General features: G+C 44.6%; 1 protein-coding gene across 3 annotated transcripts in view; it reads right to left on the reverse strand.

The window, feature by feature from the left end:
• SRGAP1 (SLIT-ROBO Rho GTPase activating protein 1) overlaps positions 1 to 21,023 on the reverse strand; it is a 318,865-nt gene that overhangs the window by 71,768 nt on the left and 226,074 nt on the right. For 2 of the 3 annotated variants that reach the window (XM_053555895.1, XM_053555897.1), the window contains exons 9-11: positions 12,485 to 12,682; positions 11,616 to 11,700; positions 3,981 to 4,008 (exon numbers count right to left, since the gene is read on the reverse strand). In XM_053555895.1, coding sequence (XP_053411870.1) covers positions 3,981 to 4,008; positions 11,616 to 11,700; positions 12,485 to 12,682 — 311 coding nt within the window. Of the gene's footprint in view, positions 1 to 50; positions 154 to 3,980; positions 4,009 to 11,615; positions 11,701 to 12,484; positions 12,683 to 21,023 lie in introns of all 3 variants that reach the window. The other variant, XM_053555894.1, reaches the window with a different exon arrangement.

Here is a 21,023-nt window from a genome sequence, read left to right on the forward strand (position 1 = left end):
TTATAGTCAGAAGCATGGGGACCAGCCACCCAGATGGCTGGTGCCAGTACCTTGACGAATGTCTCCAAATCCCCATTAAACAACTTAGCATTATACTGTGAGCGGGGCCTGGACTTCCTGTGTTTCTGGGGCTTAGGGGGAACATTTGGAGGCCTAAGGGAAGGGAATATAATTACTGAGCATGGCAGAAATCAAACAGTAAATGAAACTCCCACAGGTCACATCAAAACACGGGAATCTTGGGCATCCCCATCCCGCCCATGGGAAGAAACAGTCCCTCCCCTTCCCATTCATTTACTTACTTCCGTATCAAAAAACACACCGGTTATTTACTCAGACGGCTGTTTTCCTGTATATTATAGCTGACATTTGTTTGCTGATTTGTTTAAAAATGATAAGCATTACCAAATGGAATTGTGAGCTATTTGGCCCAATGTTACAAAGTAGGGCTCTTCTTTACCAGCCACATAGTAAGATGTCACTAAGTCACAAAAACTAGGGCTCTAACAGATCTCCAAATGAGAAATTAAATAGAACGTTTGTAGTTATAGCATAATTTTTCAATGGAAGCAACATTACATCCATTCAATACCCCTTAGGTATTAATGGTATTTTATTTTATGCAAAGTAACTATTAATAATGGGTCATAAGTGAAAGTAATATGAGTTTGGTTTCAGTGTTGTTTCTGATGGGCAGAATACTGGCTCACATGACTTATTTTTTATTTAGAACAAATTATCCCACCACTCGAATACTTGTAAGAGCACGAGGATGCATGGCGCTGCTCTGGTCTTCCGTCTCCAGTTGCCTGTCCGGTTTGGACACGCCCACCTCTCTGACAGGTGCACGCCCAGGCACTAAGTCCTGCATTTACCAACCCTGCAGCAGCTTCCACCATCACTGCAGAGGGGGAACCTCTTCTGCTCTCTCCCTTTCGTGGAAAGAAGGCCAGGATTACCTGACTTAACTTCCACAACTCTGCTGACCGGGACAGATGGGAGGAAACCCCAAGACCTCTCTTTGGGTATTCCAATTCTCCTATGTTCCCAGGCTTATGAGGAACCTATAAGGACATACACACCACACTTGAAAATTATGTAAAACACTTCATTACTGCATGAAGCTGCAGACTCTCTAAGAAAAATTTAGCTCTCATCCAGAAAGCCCACTTTAGGACCCCAATCCCAAGAATTTATGCAGAAGGTCCAACTAACTTCATTAGACCTTACCACAGCAATCAAGACGGGGGGGAATAGCCCCACAGACACCGCAGTCCATAGCTAAATTTTAAGAATCTGTCAGCAGGTGGGTTTGTGTGACTAACGGGTATAGAACAGGCAGCACCTGGGTTTCCATGGTGCTTGAGAAGGGAAAAGGAGCCCTTGCGAGGTCTGCAAGTAAACATGGGAGGCTTCCACCAGCAGCCAGCATGTCATGTCCTGCCACAGCTGATGTTTCCCAAATTTCTTTTAAACCTTGAATTCTAGGGAGGAAGGAATCCAGAAGGTGTCAAAAACCAGGCAATAGGCCGGGCATGGCAGCTCACGCCTGTAATCCCAGTACTCTGGAAGGCAGAGGCAGGAGGATCACCTGAGCTCAGGAGTTCGAGACCAGCCTGAGCCAGAGTGACATCTTGTCTCTAAAAGATAGCTGGGCCTTGTGGCAGGTGCCTGTTGTCCCAGCTACTCTGGAGGCTGAGGCAAGAGAATCTCTTGAGCCCAAGAGTTTGAGGTTGCTGTGAGCTGTGACACCATGACACTCTACCTAGGAGGATAGAGTTAAGAGTCTGTCTCAAAACAAAACAAAACAAAAAAGCAACTAGCAAAGACTTTCACCGTACATGCTGATTTCATCTAGTCCTTTCATTAGTTTGTGTTTTAAAATGTGGATATTATTTTAAACAGGTGAGGCCAATAGTTCAGGAGACAACTGCCATTGTAAGAGACGGTTTGTCACTCACAGTTCCCCAGAGGAGTGGGCACCTGCCACTAGGGAGGCTACGGGTGAGGGAGTCAGGAGATGGAGGGAGCGGGGGTAAAAGCCAGGAGAAGCAGGGTAGGAAGGGTTAGAATCTGCTGGTTTGAGTGATTTTGATGGGCTCTGGGGCATGGGGGTTACCCCTGGAACCTGGGTGTGGGGTGATTAGGGAAGGGGAATAGGGGCTGTCAGTGGGCATACCCTGATGGAGGTGGTGGAGGTTTGGGCGCTGGGTCAGTTGGCACATTTGCAGGCCAGTCCTTACCATCTCCAGGAATTGGTTAGTCTGGAGGGTCATCCCGCCATGGTCAACCCAGCCCCACATGTCAAAGCATTAAATACAGAATCTAGACACGGGGTTATTGTAACAGGGCTGACGGAGCTTCCTGGGTGGTGCTACTCGGTGTAGCCGACCACGCCAGGGGATCAGCTTTTTGTTTGGTCCTTGATTTGTGGAGTAAGCAAATCTGGCAACTGGAGCCACAGCCTCTGGTGGTATCGAATAATTAATTGTCCCCGAGTGGCTGGGAGATGCAGTGGTGGTTCCCAGTTGGGGCTAATGCAATGACACCTTTTGAGTTTTTTTTTTTTGGCCAGGGCTGGGCTTGAACCCGCCACCTCTGGCATATGGGGCCAGCGCCCTACCTCTTTGAGCCACAGGTGCCGCCCCACCTTTTGAGTTTTCTACCAAAGGGCTGAAAATCTCCTCTCCCAAAAGTTCTAAAGCATGAGTTCATGTGATCAGACTGAAGTTGCGATAAGAATTTGGAATTCACATGAACTGCTGAGTGTTCATCAAGGCAGTTTCTGTGGGACAGGCATCAGGTGGACAGAGCTGGGGCCACTAGACACTCCATCCACGGGACTCCTCCTGTTCCACGCCTGCCACATAACTTCTGGTCAGTGGTTTCCTACACACATGCCCACATGAGAGGATGCCCTGGGTGGGGTGATGGGAATGTCGAGTCTTTCTAGTGCTAAGTTCTCATTGCAAATTCATGTATTTGCCTTCTTTATTAAAAAATCTTTTTACATTATAATTACAAAATGACAGGTAAAATAATTGATAGTGCAAAGAGATACTATATATGAAAAAAAAAACCTTGGTCTTTTTTTCTTTTGTTAAGTTTAGAAAAATCAGTAGCTGGATCTTTCTAGTTGGTTCACCAAGAAGTAAGACAGGGCTCCCTTAGGAATACCCTGCCCAGTAGTAATGTTATCAAACTTCAGAAATCAGTTTGCCAGTTATGACCACAGGCACACCAGCTTCCCACTGCCTCTCGGCTCCAGAGAGCTCCACTTTGAAAGTGCAAAATCTTATTATGTTAATAGGAATAATTTTTGGCTGTTGTACAAGTGGTGACAGAAAAATAAATGTTGCTGCAAATTTTCCCCACTCCAAATTAGAGTCTGTTTCCAAGATGCTTTTCTTTCTTAGCAGTAACTTCAAAATCCTTCCACGAATGGAGAAAGTACAATATAGGTACAGGTGTTAAAAGTTAAACTTTTAAAGTGACCAAAACAGTGTAAGATAGAGAGCCCAGACCCTATGGACGGATATTCGACCAGGCCCTAAGTTGCATATGACCTGAAGGGAAAGAGGCAGCAGAAAGGAAAGTGATCGCGCTTCCTACTCACTCGGGCAGTCCACATACACACTATATTGTTTTTAAATTAGACTATCAAATCCAAAGTCATGTCAGACTATTTCTACGACCCTACGGTGTTCTGGATGAGATGAAACAAGCCTGTTTAAGCTTTGCTGTGTCTCTGCTGATTAAAGAGCTTTACAATTCCACTGGGAAACGCTTAGCCAGGCCAGAGCACATCTGCTCTTGTGAGCACCTCCAACGTTTCTTGTTGCTATGCTTCATCAAGCCAAAACTATCCTCCAAGTTCATTAACACCCTATGTTCATTCTTATAGCATTGAAATAGTTGCTTCTCATTAAAGAGAAAATAAAGTGAGAGACACTGTAAGTCATGATAAAATAGTCTCCTACCTCGTAGTCATATACTCTGCTCTGTGACCTGCAGGAAAAAAAAAATGAAATAAGTAAATTGAATGGAATCCAGGAGAATGGATTTGATAATCTTTTTTTTTCATTTAATAAATTATTATTTTTTTCTTTGCATTTTTTTTTTTTTTTGTGTGTTTTTTTTTGGCTGGGGCTGGGTTTGAACCTGCCACCTCCGGCATATGGGACCGGCGCCCTACTCCTTGAGCCACAGGCGCCGCCCAATAAATTATTTTTTTTTTTATTGTTAAATCATAGCTGTGTACCTTAGTGCAATCAAGGGGTACAATGTGCCGGTTTCATATACAATCTGAAATATTCTCATCAAACTGTTCAATGTAGCCTTCATGGCATTTTCTTAGTTATTGTATGTAGGCATTTGTATTCTGCATTTAGTAAGTTTCTCCTGTACCCATTCTAAGATGCACCGTAGGTGTGGCCCCACTCATTACCCTCCCTGGTAATCTTTTTATATGACCTTTCCCTTATTTTAAAAGGAATGCTGAGTTTATAATAACCTGCACATTTTATGGTAGAAAACATGAGGATAACATACAAAGACAGATAAATAATTCAAACTGAATATATCACAAAATCTATATATAATATTCAGTAAATTCTATAGAGAAACATGTTGAACTTGGCTATTTGAGGCCATATTTGTTTTTTAAACAGATAAGAAATAGCTATTTGATCCTAACTGTAAGTTCAAAGATGAAATGTAAATAAGGCATATGCAAAATTTGCATTAACATGTTATCCCGCTGTCTCGATTGATACTTGTAGGGGAAAATGAGGGGTCTAAACTGGTATTCTTTTCTGTAGCCAGAAGTCAGGGAACTTGAGAGAAGTTACATTCTATAATCTGAAATGAAATTTGCAGATATTAAAGTATAACGACATTAAATTATAATACACTCCACCAGCCTGTAAGCTAAAAGTATTTCATATTTCCCTGTCCATGAAGACCCGGGTTGCTTATGATACATTTGTGCTTCCTGACTTGTTTTAAACAGCAGGTCTGAATTTTGGGGACTCCACACCTGCACCCATTTCCCAGTCGGTGGCTGCCCTCCGGTCTCCCTGGTGTTCAAGGAGGAACGGCAGGGAGGGGTGTGGGCAAAGTGAGCCATTTAGTTTATTTGTTTGCAAAATGATGATCCAGTCCTGGATCATTTCAACATTTCAACAGCTTGAAAATATAGCTGGCAGGGAGGGTCAGTTCAGTGCAAACAGGGCAGTGCCTCAGACAAAGCCAGTGTAACTAACCATGGGGAAGACAGCAGCTTGCTGGGATGGTGGGGCCGTGCTCCCAGGCTGCAAAGGGGCCTTTTACTTCCCTATCTGCTCTTGAATAACAAATAACACAAAGGATTTGACTAATATTTATTGATCAAACAGGGGAAAACTGTTAATATCAGAGAATACCTTTCTCAAGACAGGGCCAGGCCACAGCGCCTGCTGGCAGAATCAATCCTTGGCCATGACTTGACATGGGGAGGAGGGGAGGGGCAGATCCTGTTCTACCTGCCTTCTAAGTCCCTTCCCTTTGCTGGTTTTTGACTATGTTGGGAGAGAAGAAGAAAAGAGAAGATGCACCTAGAATTCTGGAATAATCGATAGCTATTCATGAATGGGAGGGAAAGTCCACTGGAAAGTAGAGGGCAGATGGTGGGCTAGTTGTGGCGGGTGGAGGCTTATGTGGCATCCTAAAGGCAGTGTTCAGCAGGCAGCCGGACAGAGCAGGGTAAGGCCCAGAGAGAGCAGGGCATGTGGGCTGTCCTGGGGACGGGACACCGCTGAGACCACCCAGGGTGAGTCAGCAGAATAAGCAGAAGTTGAGGGCAGAGCAGTGATCTGGCTTGTGCCGCGCTGTATTTGCTCATGCTGCAAACTATCACAGCATTAGGTGTGATCGCGTTAGTTACGTTAAATAAAAATAGCAGTGATGCCTAATATTTATCAGACACCAAAGTGATGCCTAAAAATAAAAATAGCAGTGATGCCTAATAAAAGACACCAAAGTGTCTGATAAATATTAGGCATCACTGCTATTTTTATTTAACGTAATAAAATATACATTACATTGCATATATTAACTCACAATTTTCACAACAACCTAGTGAGAGGGCTACTCTTCCTTTACGGAAGAGACTGAGCTTATATGAAAGTGACTTGGTCAAAGTCATGCCACAAAGAGGGTGCTTCAGGCACCAGGGTCCAGGTTTGCTTTAATTCCTGTTCTGAGCTCCCAAGACCTACATGCTGTACAGGCTTTAGAAATGTTAAGTCTATTGTTCCTGACAAACACTCTGAAAGATCTTAGAGGGATGGTGGGGAATTGTGGTTTATCATTCTATCTGCCTTATGCAGCTAAAGCCAAATGCAAAATATGGAACACTCTAATAAATTTACTACATTTTTTAAAAATCATAAATACCTACAAATTTAAATCAAATAACACAACTTAATTGCTTGCAAGTGATTCAATGATGATGCTCATGACAATTTCTTAGAAATGAAATGCTTTATAACTTTGAAATTTTGCTTTTTATTTTTTTTTTTGGCAGTTTTTGGCCAGGGCCAAGTTTGAATCTGCCACCTCTGGTATATGGAGCCGGTGCCCTACTCCTTTGAGTCACAGGCACCACTCAGAAATTTTGCTATTTTAAAAAAAATATGCCAGACAATCATTCCCTAGATGTAGGAAAAGATGATATGTGAAATGCTAGGCTCAGCACCCGTAGCTCAGTGGTTAGGGTGCTGGTCACATATACCAGGGCTGGTGGCTTTGAACCCCGCCTGGGCCTGCTAAACAACAAAGACAACTACGACAAAAAAGTAGCCAGGTATTGTGGCAGGTGCCTATAGTCCCAGGTACTTGGGAGGCTGAGGCAAGAGAATCTCTTGTGCCCAAGATTTTGAGGTTGCTGTGAGCTGTGATGCCACGGAACTGTACAGAGGGCGACAGAGTGAGACTCTGTCTCAAAAAAAAAAAAAAAAAGATGGTATGTGAAACGCTTACAACTATTTTGCTCCATCCATTCATGGTTAATAGTATGAGATAAAAAATCCAAAACCTATGAAAGAAGCGTCTTGAATAAGGAGCCAAGAGCAAGCTTTGCACCATCAGTCACAGCAGAATGACAGCACCACAGTTATCGTCTTTCCAGTTAAGTGTCTTGAGTGTGTCTCGATTGATGGATGAGGTTCTTTTTTTTAATCAGTAGCATCATTAATAGATCGATAACACAAATGCTTGGAAGACTCTCCTTCCCAGAGAAATGTGAAAGCATCCCATGGTCTGAGGATTAGATTTCAATCACTTTCTTTGGAAGTCTACTTAATTATTAAAACCAAAGAAAGTTCTTCCCCTTCCCTCACCTCTACAGACAGGCCGTCTGGAGGAAAAGAATGAACCAAGATTAACTTGTTTGAGGTACAAACACCGTCTTCGCTACTCTGAAATTTCACATGAGAACTGTGAAGTGAGTTATTTTTCACACCTAAATGCATTTGATATCCACTTAGAAAAAGGGAAAACTAAAATTTACATTGGTGGAAATTTGAGATTTAAAAACTCTAGATCAAACACAGTGTGCAATTTAAATAGTTGTAACTGTTCAAACTGCACATGAACTTTATGGCCACCCTGTTTATAAACGGCACACAGCTCAAACCGGACGGAGAGTCTGGGTCTGTTCCCTAATGAACGACAGACAGGTTTCTGGAGTTACTCTCCAGCCCTGGAGTTACTCTCCAACTACTGCATGCTTTTCTGAAAACACATACTTCATTTACAATCAGCTTCTCTTTTGAAGGTGTATTTGTACAGAAAATGGATCATGTGCAGACAACTTACTAGATTCTTTGCAGAAACCTGATGCCCAGCACAAAACGCAGCCTAAGGGGACCCCAGCGTCAGATTTTCAGTGTTCAGCAAAACTGCGCTGATATTTACACCCTCCACCCCACCCCCCAGCTCCAAATACTGCACACAAAGGAGTCCCTGTGAACACTGAGGCTCATTACTGAAAAGAAAAAGAATCTCAGTGCCTCAGTTTTATAGATGTGTACCTCACTTACTGTGGTCAATTTAACCTGATTTAAAAACAAACAACGTCACAAGAAGCCATCGTGGTACTGCTGGGGATGAGAATGGCCAGGACTCTGGTCTGATTGACTCATTCTGTGTTTCCTCTTGTTTCAGCAGTTTTCAAAAGATTTGGAATTCTGAATTTGGACAGTGTCACTTTAAGAGCCCAATCTAGTTACTTCGCAATGTTGTAAATCAAAGAGCTTCTGGGCTGCTGGTAGGCTGCCAAAAAGCAGGTGGTGAGGCGGCCAAGCACATGTTTGCAGTTATAGACTCAGCTGTGTACGATCAACTGCTAGCTCTCAGGGTTGGGCTCTATTTGTTTTACTATGAATGCAGTTTTTGAGCCATGAGTCTAAGTATACTTCAGAGAGGTGATTTCTATATAAAAAGTTAGGACTGTTCCCAAACACACCACTGATCGCTGTGCCACTAACCCTATTTAGCAAACCTGGACTTGGATTCCTTTCTAAGGGCTCACTGCTGGACTTCTTCACTGTGGGCCAGGTGCAGTGACTCTCCCGCTCTCCCTGGCGTGGGCCTGTTGACACCACGAGGGACAGCAAGCTTGAGCTAAAGGTGGGGCCCATCTCCCTTGCTCAGCTTTCTCTGGGCAAAGCTGTTACAGTCAAACCCAGGCAGTGACCAGCAGCCAGTGTGCTGGCAAGTCTGCACGAGGGACTGGGCTGTGAGCAGAGGGGGCTGCAGCCTGTGGCCGAGACCCAGATGAGACCCACCCGGGTTCCTTCTGGAGAATACACTGAGCTGGCAAAGGTCTTCTATACCAGATCACAGCTGTTGTCACTGGGACACCAGAGCCCATTGAAACAAATTCCCAGATAAAGAAATCCTGGCTCAGAGTTCACAAGGCATAATATAGCTTTATACACTTTAGTAGCTAAGGAGAGGATCTGGCATGCAAAGTCAGCAGACTGGCTACAACACAGCCCCGTCCAATAATGACAGGCAGAATAACTTCGCTCAGGAGGACCTTCCTGCTAGGGGACACAAAGCCATGTGTGTTGAAGGTGTACTGTGGAAGTTCCAGAGCGTGGCCCAGGTGTGCTGACACAGCGTCAGTGTGCAGAGCCAAGAATGAACTCACTCCCTCCACTCAGCTCTGACACGCACCCGGCCTTGCCGGGAAGGGCTTCGTGCCTGTGGGCATTAATCTACACTTAGGATCATTTATAATTGGGGCTGGCAACTCACCTTGAGGGCATCACTTGAAATAATCAGGCGTTTGTGAGAAATGAGGGGGAAAAAGACCTGCCACGTGCTATGAGGGAAAAAGCAAAAAAAAAAAAAAGGGCAAAAAAACAAAAACAGGATACGATTGCTGAAGAATACTGTTCAAAGATAAAAAGACTGTTTGCAAAGCTAAAACCTACACAAGAGTTGGAAGATAGTCCAGGGAACATCCTTACGCATTCCATGTGTTTTCAATTGTTAATGTTTGCCGCAATAGCCGCTCTTCTCTCTCGGTCTCCCTCCCTTCCTCTCCGCGTCTTTCTTTCTGAACTATTTGAAAGTTAAGTTGCAGACACAATGATACCTCAGCCAGCTTGTCTTATGAATAAGAACTTTCTTTATAAGCCCAATGCCATTATCATATCTAGGAAAATTAACATTAATAATATCATTTACTATGCAGTCTATATTTAAACCTTCCCAATTCTCATAAAATGTCTTCCCTAACGTCTGCTTTTCCATTCAGAAGTTAATCTAATCTAATGTGTGATGGTTCACAGACTGTGTTTGCCTATTTATTTTTTAAAGACTTTTTTTAGTAGTTTAAATGTTGCATTTTCTTTTTTTCTAAGTGAGACTGGCCATAAATTTGTATCAGAGTTTGGCATCCTAAGTGTATATTACATGGAGTTTTAGGTCATGGTAACCATTCTCCAGGTGGTCATACCCTAAGGATGATGGGTTCTTTGGAGGAAAATAGGAGATAAGGTGACCGGAACACTACTTTATGGGTAAGGAAAGTTCCAGAATGGTGAGAAGGAAGACTTTAGATCTAAAAGCTGAATCTCTTTCGGACTTGCGTTACTCAGATAGCTCACTGCCCATCCCCCCGACATTCTCTTTTTAAAACTTCCATCAGGATCTGGTGTGAATAAAAGATCAGTAAAGTTACAGACTAGGCCAGGTATGGTGGCTCATGCCTGTAAATCTAGCATGCTGGGAGGCTGAGGCAGGTGCACTGCTTGAATTCAGGTGTGCCAGAGGAGCCTGAGTAAGGGCGGGACCCTGGTCTCTACTAAAACTAGAAAAACCAGCTGGGCCTTGTGGCAGGTGCCTGTAGCCCCAGCTACTCAGAAGGCTGAGAGGCAGGAAGATTGCTCAAGCCCAAGAGTTTGAGCTTGCTGCAGGCTACGATGATGCCAGGGCTACAGAGTGAGCCTCTGTCTCAATAAAAAAAAAAAAAAAGTTACAGACTAAGATAAATTTTAGATAGGGACTTTGCTTGCATTTATTTATTTATTTTTCCTTTGAAATTTCATGAAGACAGAAAAAGAAACAGTAACATTGATAAAGTCCCCTTTGCCTTTAGCCCTTTTCTCTCTCAACAGTGTGCAGTGAAACATCCCTCAGGAAGACCTTCCTGCCATGGATCCTTCCCTGCAAGGCTGGGTGCTTGTCAGAGCTGAGTGGAGGGAGTGAAGTAGCGGGTGAGTTCATTCTTGGCTGGGCACACTGACGCGGTGTCAGCACACCTGGGCCGCGCTCTGGAACGTTCCTGGCACACCTTCAACACAGATGCCTTTGTGTCCCCTGGCAGGAAGGTCCTCTGCGTGTCGTTATTGGACGGGGCTGTGTTGTAGCCAGTTTGCTGACTTTGCCTGCCACATCCTCCCCTTAGCCAGTGTAGAAGACCTTCACCGGCTCAGTGTATTCTGCAGAAGCGTGGGTCTCAGAACGAGGCAGGGGCAGAGAAACCTTGTAACACGTTAGCTGTTGCTATTGCTTTTGCTATAGTTTATTATTAGACATAGCAATCTAATTAAAAGATTAGATTCTTTCTCAACTACAACCAATGCCTACTGAAAGGAAAAAAGATCACCCAAACTGGTTTAGCTGGTTTCTAGAATCCAAACAGTCAACAGATGGAATAATAAATACCAGCCCATTAAAACAAATGGGTGGGCTGGAAGGGAGGAGAAGGAAGGGAAGGGGTTCTGATGGGGCAGTGCGCTGCTTCGACTTTGTATCAGGAGTGCTGTGCTCCGGAGATCCCTTCTCAGGAGCTCTGTGACAGGATTTTTAGCCCTCCCTAGATTTCACTATTCTTCCTCAAGCAAGCTTAAGAAAATAGTTCCAGGGAGAGCTTGATTATTACAGATACAGATAAAATCAAAATACACATGCAGCATTTGTTGCATAAAATGCAAACACACAATACTTGTTCTTTATGGGACACTCATGTGACAGAGGACACCACCCAGGCCTCTTCCCTGGACACTCACATGACACAGGGCACCACCCAGGCCTCTTCCTATCTACTGCACAGAACTGACCTTCTCCAAGGCTCCTCTGCAACAAGTCGTGTTTGGCTTGAAGCTTTGTGATGAGATTACTACCTTCCAAATATTCTCTGAGTTTCTGTAAAAGGCAAGATTAAATTTTAACTTAAAAAAGTTATACACTGTTAAGGAATTTCTCACAGGTGATCTAAAAATCCAGCCACTTCTGCCTTCTAGATCCCAGACCCCCACCCACATCTCAGAGTCTGGTCTGTAGACCCGCAACCCTTACCCAGTTCTTGGGACCCTGTTGGAGAAGCCAACATTCAGGCTCTTTCTCCCCAGACCTCTGGAAATCAGGACCCGCCTGGTGAAAATCTCCCCTAAGTGACACGTACGTATATCAAAGTTTAAAAGTTCTGTTTTAAGGCAGTCCTCTAACTCCTAAACTCTCCCCAAGACGGATTGTGTCAGGAGCCCTGCGGGGAGACAGGAGCCTATGTTTAGCCAAAAGCCACAGGTGATTGGGAGGCAGCTGCAGAAGCCCTGGTTGGGGAGCCCTGGTCTTGGGCTCCACGCGCAGTGGCCTAGGGAGCCCTAATCTGGGCTCTGTGTGCAATGGCCTGGGGAGCCTTGGACCTGGCTCCACACACAGTGGCCTGGACAGCCCTGGACCTGGCTCTGTGTGGCAATCCAGAAGCCCTGGACGTGGCTCCGTGCGCAGTGGCCTGGGGAGCCCTGGACCTGGCTCCACACACAGTGGCCTGGACAGCCCTGGACCTGGCTCTGTGTGGCAATCCAGAAGCCCTGGACGTGGCTCCGTGCGCAGTGGCCTGGGGAGCCCTGGACCTGGCTCTGCGCCCTGTGGCCTGGACAGCCCTGGACCTGGCTCTGCGCCCTGTGGCCTGGGAGGTGGGACACACCGTGAAGTAGAACTCCTCGGTCTCCTGCTGGTTTGCTCTCCTCTTGGCGATGCTGGGCTTGCTCAGGTAGGTCTCGGAGACTGTGGACTTCACGGACTCCGTGGAGCGGCTATGCTGGAAGCACTCAGAAACGTCATAGTCCTCGATGGTGACCATGTCTTGTATCGTCTGCAAGGTGGCTTCAGTTGTTTTCTTCACCTGGGAACAGAAACATCTTGCAGGTCAGCACCTGATTCCGTGAGTCCCACAGAGGAGGGAAGTGCGGCCTGCCCAGGGCAGATTCTCTCTGGGAGGAAGGGCAGTGACCAATGCTCACATTACCAGGTCACAGGCCCTTTCTTCAGTTACGCTAAGGAGGGTATCGCTTTATATTTGAGTCTTTATAAATCTCACGTATCACTGGGTGCTCTCTCAGTTACGTTCTCATTTTAATAACCTTTTCAATTGAGGTAAAATCATGTACAGAAAAATACACAGGTGGTAAGTGCCCAGCATGCTGAAGTATCGCAAGGTGAACACGCCTCTCCCATCGCCACACACCGTCCCCCCAACTGTACACGTCATATACCCCTGTCCCCCAATCGTACACGCCAAACACCCCTCTCCCCCCAACTGTATATGCCATACACCCCTGGCCCCCAATGGTACACACTACACTGACTTCTAACACCATGTATTTTTGTCCTTTTCTGTACTTGGCATGGATGAAGTCCTACAGCACGTATAGTTTTGTCTTGCTTCTTTGCTCAGCTATAGTGAGATCCATTCGTCTCGTCTGAGTCTAGTATTTCACTGCTGAATATTCTTCCTAAGAATACATCACAATCCATCCCTTTCACTATCGATCGATGACTTAGTTTTCATCTGGGGCTATTTTGAATAATGCTGCTGTGCACATGTTTTGGTTGGGCTGTGCACATGTGAGCAGAATTGTTACTGTGAGTCCTCAGAGGCACTGGACACGGTCAGTCTCCTTAACTTCAATCTGCCTGTGGAGGGCGCAGGCTCTCCCTGCATGTTTGAGGGGAACTGCATACCCGACCCTGAGGATGGGAGGTCAGATCTCTTGCTTGGCTTTCTACTGGGTTATCAGTCTATTTCTTAATGATTTGTACATTTGGAAATGAGTCTTTTTATATGTGTTGCAAATACGTCTTCCCCCTCTGTGCTATGGCTTTTCACTCTTTCAACAGTGTCCAGATGAACAGTTTCTAATTTTCGTGAAATCAATTGATCAGTTTTTTCCTGTATCCTATTTAAGAAATACTTTCCTATCTAATGGCCATACTGTTCCATGTTATCTTCTAGGAGCTTTTTTTTTTTTTGTAGAGACAGAGTCTCACTGTACTGCCCTCAGGTAGAGTGCCGTGGCGTCACACGGCTCACAGCAACCTCCAACTCTTGGGCTTATGTGATTCTCTTGCCTCAGCCTCCCGAGCAGCTGGGACTACAGGCGCCCGCCACAACGCCCGGCTATTTTTTTGTTGCAGTTTGGCCGGGGCTGGGTTTGAACCCACCACCCTCGGCATATGGGGCTGGCGCCCTACTCACTGAGCCACGGTGCTGCCCCATCTTCTAGGAGCTTTTTAATCACAGATGTACAGATTATTATTTAGTATGTACAGATTATTATTCTACCTCTGCTTATCAAAGTCTAATGTAAATTGATAGCTTTATCCTTCTCCCACATAATGTAAAGAGTTTAGAACACATTGATTCCATTTATACCTCCAGATCTATTATTTATAATGCATCATATAGAATGTATATGTAAAATTTACATATTAAATACAAGACTTTTTAATGTTATTGTTTATAATCAATAGTCATCTAACTTTATGTGTTTATTATATCTTTACCTCTATTCGTTATATTTCAAGAACACCTTTTAGAAATTCTTTTCAGTATGCATCTGTTTTTGTTGACTTGAACATGTCTTTTATTTTACCTTCATTCATGAAGGCATCTTTCCTGGTTGACAGTATTTTCTCCCTGCATATTAAAGATATCACTGCACTTGCTGCAGCCTCTGCTCTTGTTGAGTGAGAAATTTTCGGTCTGTTGCTCATTGAATGAGACCTGCTTTCTCTCTCTGGGTGCGTTTAAAGTTCACTATCCATCTTCGGACTTGTGTGGTTTCACTGTACAGTGTCTAGGTAAGGATTTTAAAAATACATTCAGTCTGGATTTTTTTTTTTTTGACTTCTTGAATCTGTGTGATGTTTTTTATAAGCTTTGGTAAGTTTTCAGCCTTTGTACGTTTTCACACATTGGTGCTATGCTCTGTAATTTTTCCTGCTGGGAGTTCAATTAGTGCAGTAGACCTCACCGTGGTCTTTAATCGCTATCCTTCTCTTCTGCACCTTCTTTTGTTTTTCCATGCTGCTTTTTCTTCTGATTTGTCTTCCACTTTGATGATTCCCTCTTCAGCTATGTCTATCTGATGTGAAAACCACTCACTGATTTCTTAATTTTGGTTACTGTACTTCTCAGTTTTAGAATTCCCATGCAGTTCATTTAGCCCTGGCCATGACCTTGTCTCAGGCAATGAAAGGTGCAAGGAAGACTCATTGGAATGACCCAGTCCATGTTGGATGTGGAAAGTTTTTTTTTTTTGCAGTTTTTGGCCCGGGGCTGGGCTTGAACCTGCCACCTCTGGCATATGGAGCTGGAGCTCTACTCCTTTGAGCTATAGGTGCTGCCCTGGAAAGTTTTTTTTTTTTAACAAAAAAAGTATTTTTTGGGAAAGAAGCAACAGCAATCAGTACCATTTTGGATGCTTTCAAACAGGGGTGCCCAACCTTTTTTTTTTTGCATTATTTTTTTATTCTTCCACACATTGGAAGAATAAAAGCTGTCTTGAGCCACAAAGACGAACACGAATGAGGCCTGCTGAGCAAAAAGAAGGTCTGTGCATACTTTGTGTGTATCTGACACCACAGGTAAGCAAAACAAGTCCTCACAAAACCAGCATGCAGCTGTGGGCCTGTAGGTTGGATACCCCCGTTTAAAAAGTCATGGGATAAAATTTTTTTTAAAGGAGGCGAAGAAACTTAATAGACTTAATCGTTATTCTTGGGGTATACACAATGCAAAGTGCAGATACTGTGGGTAAAAAGAATATTAAATATCATGTAATTAAACAGGGATCCATCATCTTATCTTACTGCCACCCAAGAAAGACATGGCTTCTGTTCTTGTAAGCAGAGTGCTAGTTTCGCACTAACACAAAATCTAAATTCTGTGGTCAATAGAACATCATAGATTCCTTCTTCTGTGTCAGACGTGCTGAGAACTGTGTCCCTCCAATATGGGTTTGGTATGAAATTCACTCCCGGTGATGGAACAGAGGTTTCGGAAGCTCCAGACTCCAGCATCAGAAATCTTAATTAGTGGTAACCTTCAGAAAAGTATGAATATGATCCCAGATATATTTTGTCTTCCCGGAATAAAAATGGATGCATGTTTATGGGTGGCATGCTTCATCAGATCATATGTACAACATCACAAGTGCAATGGACAGTAAATTTGCTATCAAATTTGCTATCAGAGTTCTGACAAAACAGTTGCAGGAGATTTTACCTGATATCGCCATTCAACTTAGCATATATAAAACATTGTAATTTTAGAAAACGTCACGTTTTAATGAATGGTTATAAAGCACGTAAAAGATTTAACTGTTTTTGAAATATCATTCTCATTTCTATTTTAACTACTATTTTAGATTTTTTTTTCTTTTTGACAAACATTGTGTAATCCACCGTCATACCTTCTTGGGGGTCTGTTACAAATCTTGCTCATAACATTCCACATGATGGCAGGAACACAAAAGAAAATGAGCCATCAGGTAAAGAGGGCTCTGTTTTCATTTACTCTTTGCAGTCCTGTTAGAGAAGCTATTTTGTTTCCCTGCAACGAGAATCGCATTTCCTACTGGTGTTCTTGTGTACCAGGCCCTGATTTCTCTGTCACCCCAACATTCCTGCTTGGGTTTCTCTACCTGCCCTGGGTTTTCTCAGCAATGTCACAATGTTCACATGGGCATGGGTTTAGAAAATGTTCTTACCTTTAATCTCTTGGCTTTTACTGGGTACAAGGTAAATAACAACTACTGGTTTTGTTTCGTTTTCGTATGGAAGGGTCTGCTTACACAAGTGCTACTTAGACAGGTGTTTTCCTAAGTGACCTGGGTATACTAAAAGAGTCATTGGCTTTAAGTAGAAGTGGAAAAATTGCTTTATTTGGATGTTGATATTGACCATTTTAGGATGAATTCCTTTCTTTAGACCTGAATTACGTGATGTGATCACCCCACCTCAACCTAAAAAAGTGGTCAGATTGATTGTTAGTGGCTTATTTATATTACCCTTTTTTAATAGTCTCATGAAAAATATACCTATATTACAGGTTTTAACCAATGGAATTAGATGTTAAAGTCAGTATGATCTACTTTTTACATGACAATGTTTGTCAAATTTAAAATCATGAATATTGGCTGGATGCATTTCATTCCTATAATCCTAGCACTCTGGAAGGCCAAAGGCAGTGGATGCTTGAGCTCAGGAGCACAAGACCAGTCTGAGCAAGAGCAATACCCTGGCTCTACCAAAAATAAAAAAAATTAGCTGGGTGTGGTGGCACCTGGCTGTAGTCCCAGCTACTCGGGAGGCTGAGGCAGGAGGATCACTTGGACCCAGGAGTTTGAGGCTGCTGTGAGCTAGGCTGAGGCCACGGCACTCTAGCCTGGGGCAACAGAAGAGACTCTGTCTAAAAAAAAATCATGAATATTAAATTTTACACAAACATTTCTCTCTATTTTTATATATAAATAGATTGATGTAAGTCATTTGCTAAGGACTTAGCAATACAGATCTGCCTAGTTCAATGTTAGTGAATGATGAAATAAATGCACATTAAAAAACAAGTTAAAAATACTGTAATTAATTAGTTTAAGGAGGCCCTGGCAGAGTTAAAAGAGTCATTGCCATCCAGTGTTTGTCAAACAGGTTTTTGAGGCTTATGAAAAAACTTCTAGTGACAGTCTTATGACAAATTTTAATAGTGTTGTATGTCAAACAGATGTGAAGATGGTGCACTCTGGACAAACTGTACTGATGACTCATTGTGGCTTTGGTAACGACAAACACAGCGTTAGGACATGTAAAATTGTGTGTGTGAGGAAAAATATTTCTAAACTTTATATAACATGTGATTTAAAATATTTATGGGTAACGAAACTAATTGACTATGGAAGGCAAGTATTCGACGACTTTAAAAAAATTAAAGCCTTTTAGTTGTTCCTACACGTTGTAATTGAAATACTACTAACTAAACACTACTATTTCCTTATGCAGTTAAACTTTTGACACTCACAAATGTATAACAAAATACAGGTGAAAAGCATATTGTGTTGTTGTCTGAGGAGGGTGGGGAAGGTCCCGTGGAGAAGGTGAGCAGGTGCTCCCTGGGAAGGGGAACGTACCTAGGGAAGGTGAGCAGGTGCTCCCTGGGAAGGGGAAGGTACCTAGGGAAGGTGAGCAGGTGCTCCCTGGGTAGGGGAAGGTACCTAGGGAAGGTGAGCAGGTGCTCCCTGGGAAGGGGAAGGTACACAGGGAAGGTGAGCAGGTGCTCCCTGGGTAGGGGAAGGTACCTAGGGAAGGTGAGCAGGTGCTCCCTGGGTAGGGGAAGGTACCTAGGGAAGGTGAGCAGGTGCTCCCTGGGAAGGGGAAGGTACACAGGGAAGGTGAGCAGGTGCTCCCTGGGAAGGGGAAGGTACCTAGGGAAGGTGAGAAGGTGCTCCCTGGGTAGGGGAAGGTACATAGGGAAGATGAGCAGGTGCTCCCTGGGAAAGGGAAGGTACCTAGGGAAGGTGAGCAGGTGCTCCCTGGGTAGGGGAAGGTACATAGGGAAGATGAGCAGGTGCTCCCTGGGAAGGGAAAGGTACACAGGGAAGGTGAGCAGGTGCTCCCTGGGTAGGGCAGAGAGAAGAGACCCCGGCCTCTTGGGGCTGCAACAAGCAGGCTTATATGACAAACAGGAGGGCAGCGGAGACACCTTGTTATAAAGGTCCTTATATACCACACTTTCTTGAGAATCAGGAGGGAGCCATTGACATTTACAAGGAATGGCAGTGACAGTTCGGATTTACATTTTTCAAAGATCCCTGAGCTGATGAACAGAAGGGAAAGAGACAGCGATGGTGAGAGTTCGATCTAAGGAAGTTGAAATGGGAATGGAAGTGTTGGGGCACACTTGGAAATCATTTAAGCAATAGAAGTGGTGGGTTCATCTTTCAAGAAATGGCTTAACAGAAAAAAAAATTACTGGAAGGCACTATGCAAGGCATAGCAGAGCTTCAGAAGATACAGAAGGCTGACAAGTATATAATGTTCAGAAGTATATAATGGTGGTGAGGTGGAGCATCAGAATAAAACCATGTAAGGTGTGACAGGTGCTTTGACACGCTCCTAATTAAAACACAATGTAAATTAAAACAATGAATGAAAAAATCTCTCAAACCGCCTCTCCAAAAAAAAAAAAAAAAAAAAAATGAACAGAAAGAAAAGACCAAACGAAAACCATCCATGGACCAAAATAAATATCTATATGTGTGGTTTGTCTGAACATATAATCAGTCCTCTGTCTCCGTGGGTTCCATATGCCTGGATTGAACCACTCATAAATTCAACCAACTGAAGATCAAAAATATTTAAGAAAAAGACTGATTAAAAAGTACACGGGACAATGTCACTGGGTTATATGCAAACACTACATCACTTACATCAGGGACTTGAGCTTGTCAGATTTGGGGGTCCTGGGTTGGGGAGTGGTCCTGAAACCGATTCCTCACAAATGCCCAAAGATGAGTGTAATCTGTAACTTTGTAGGGGCTTAGTAAGTGAAGTGCGTTTATGAGTTTGTGAGACAGGTGGCTGCACGGCAGTTTCACTGAAGCCACGGACAGACACGAGTGTCCCAATCAGCGGCCCTGTCCCAATCAGCAGACCTGTCCCAGTTGTTCCAGAGTGGCCCAATCTGCGGCCCTGTCCCAGTTCTTCCAGAGCATCCCAGTCAGCAGCCCTGTCCCAATCCGCGGCCCTGTCCCCATTCTTCTTTTCAGCTTCCTTCTCAGAGGCTGTGGAGTCACAGTTGAATCTGAGATTGTGGGACGAATGCAGGGAGTGACTGAAGCCACCAGACTCCACAGCAGGGACTGTGTATCATCCACGTGGTACCCTGGTGCAGAATAACACGGGCTCTGACACATGCAAGCCACGTTAATAAGTCAAGGGGGATGACACGAGGCAAATATGAAACAACAGACCTGAGCCTGTGTGGACCCCGCCAGCAGCAGGAAAATGCAGCTGGTTGGGTAGAAGGAGACACCAGACCTGAAAGCCAAGGCCAGACACGGTGGCTCAGCCTGTGATCCCAGCACTATGGGAGGCAAGGCAGGTGGACTGCCGGAGCTCACGAGTTCGAAACCAGCCTGAGCAAGTGAGAACCCCAATTCTACTAAAAATAGAAAAATTAGCCAGGCATGGTGGGCGCCTGCAGTCCTAGCTATAGGTAGGCTGAGGCAGGAGGATCACTTGAACCTGCGAGTTTGAGGTTGCTCTGAGCTGTGACGCTATGGCACCCTACTCAGGGTGACAGAGTGAGACACCATCTCAAAAAATAAATAAAGCAATCCCCCTGAAACATATACTGTTGTGGGAGGGACTTTCCTGGTCCGAGCTCTGCGCTGGGCATTGAACAGAGGGTGGGAAGAGGACGTGGCCGTCAGCAGGGAGAAGGAAGCCACGTTGGTGGCCCCATTCCCTGTGTTAGTTTGCTCATGCAGACCACGAATGAGGTGGCTTAAGTGACAGCAATGGAACTTGTCACAGTCCTGGAGGCTGGGGGCTGTGGACGGAGGTGCTTGTCTTCTGCCGGGTTGGTGCTCCTGTGGGCCAGGCGGAAAGGACCTGTTTGTTCCAGGCTTCTCTCCTGGCTTGTGCACCACAGTCCTTTCCGGGTCCCTTCATGTCCTTTCCCTCTGTTTCTGTGTGAAATCCCTCAGTTCCCTTCATATAAGGACACCAGTCACATTGATTTGGGGTCCACCCTAGTGACCTTGCTTTTCTTTGATCAGCTCTGTAAAGACCCTCCCTTCAGAGAGGAGCAGTGGGTCACTGGAGGTCAGGACGACTCGTGAGCAGGCAGGGGCGTAATCCTGGCCAGTCCACCTCGATGCCACTTTATGCCGCTGTGCCTTGCCTGGTGCATGTGACAGAGGCCAGTCCATCCTTTAAGGCTCATTCTTGTACCGTGAAGGTGGCCCTGTCCCCTTCTGCCCCTCCCCACGTAAATTCTTCTTGCCATCACTGACCTGTGTGTATTTCAGCCACAGTGCTGTGCCATGTAGGATGGACTGAGAATTAGCAGAAAGGGACCATACGCACACGTGGACATGCTCACACTGGATCCCTGTACTGTTAATTAGCCAAGGACACAGGAATGTACAGCCCGCACAGGCTGCAGGGGCAGGGCGGAGAGG

Source organism: Nycticebus coucang, chromosome 12 (assembly GCF_027406575.1).
Source record: "Nycticebus coucang isolate mNycCou1 chromosome 12, mNycCou1.pri, whole genome shotgun sequence".
NCBI lineage: Eukaryota > Metazoa > Chordata > Mammalia > Primates > Lorisidae > Nycticebus > Nycticebus coucang.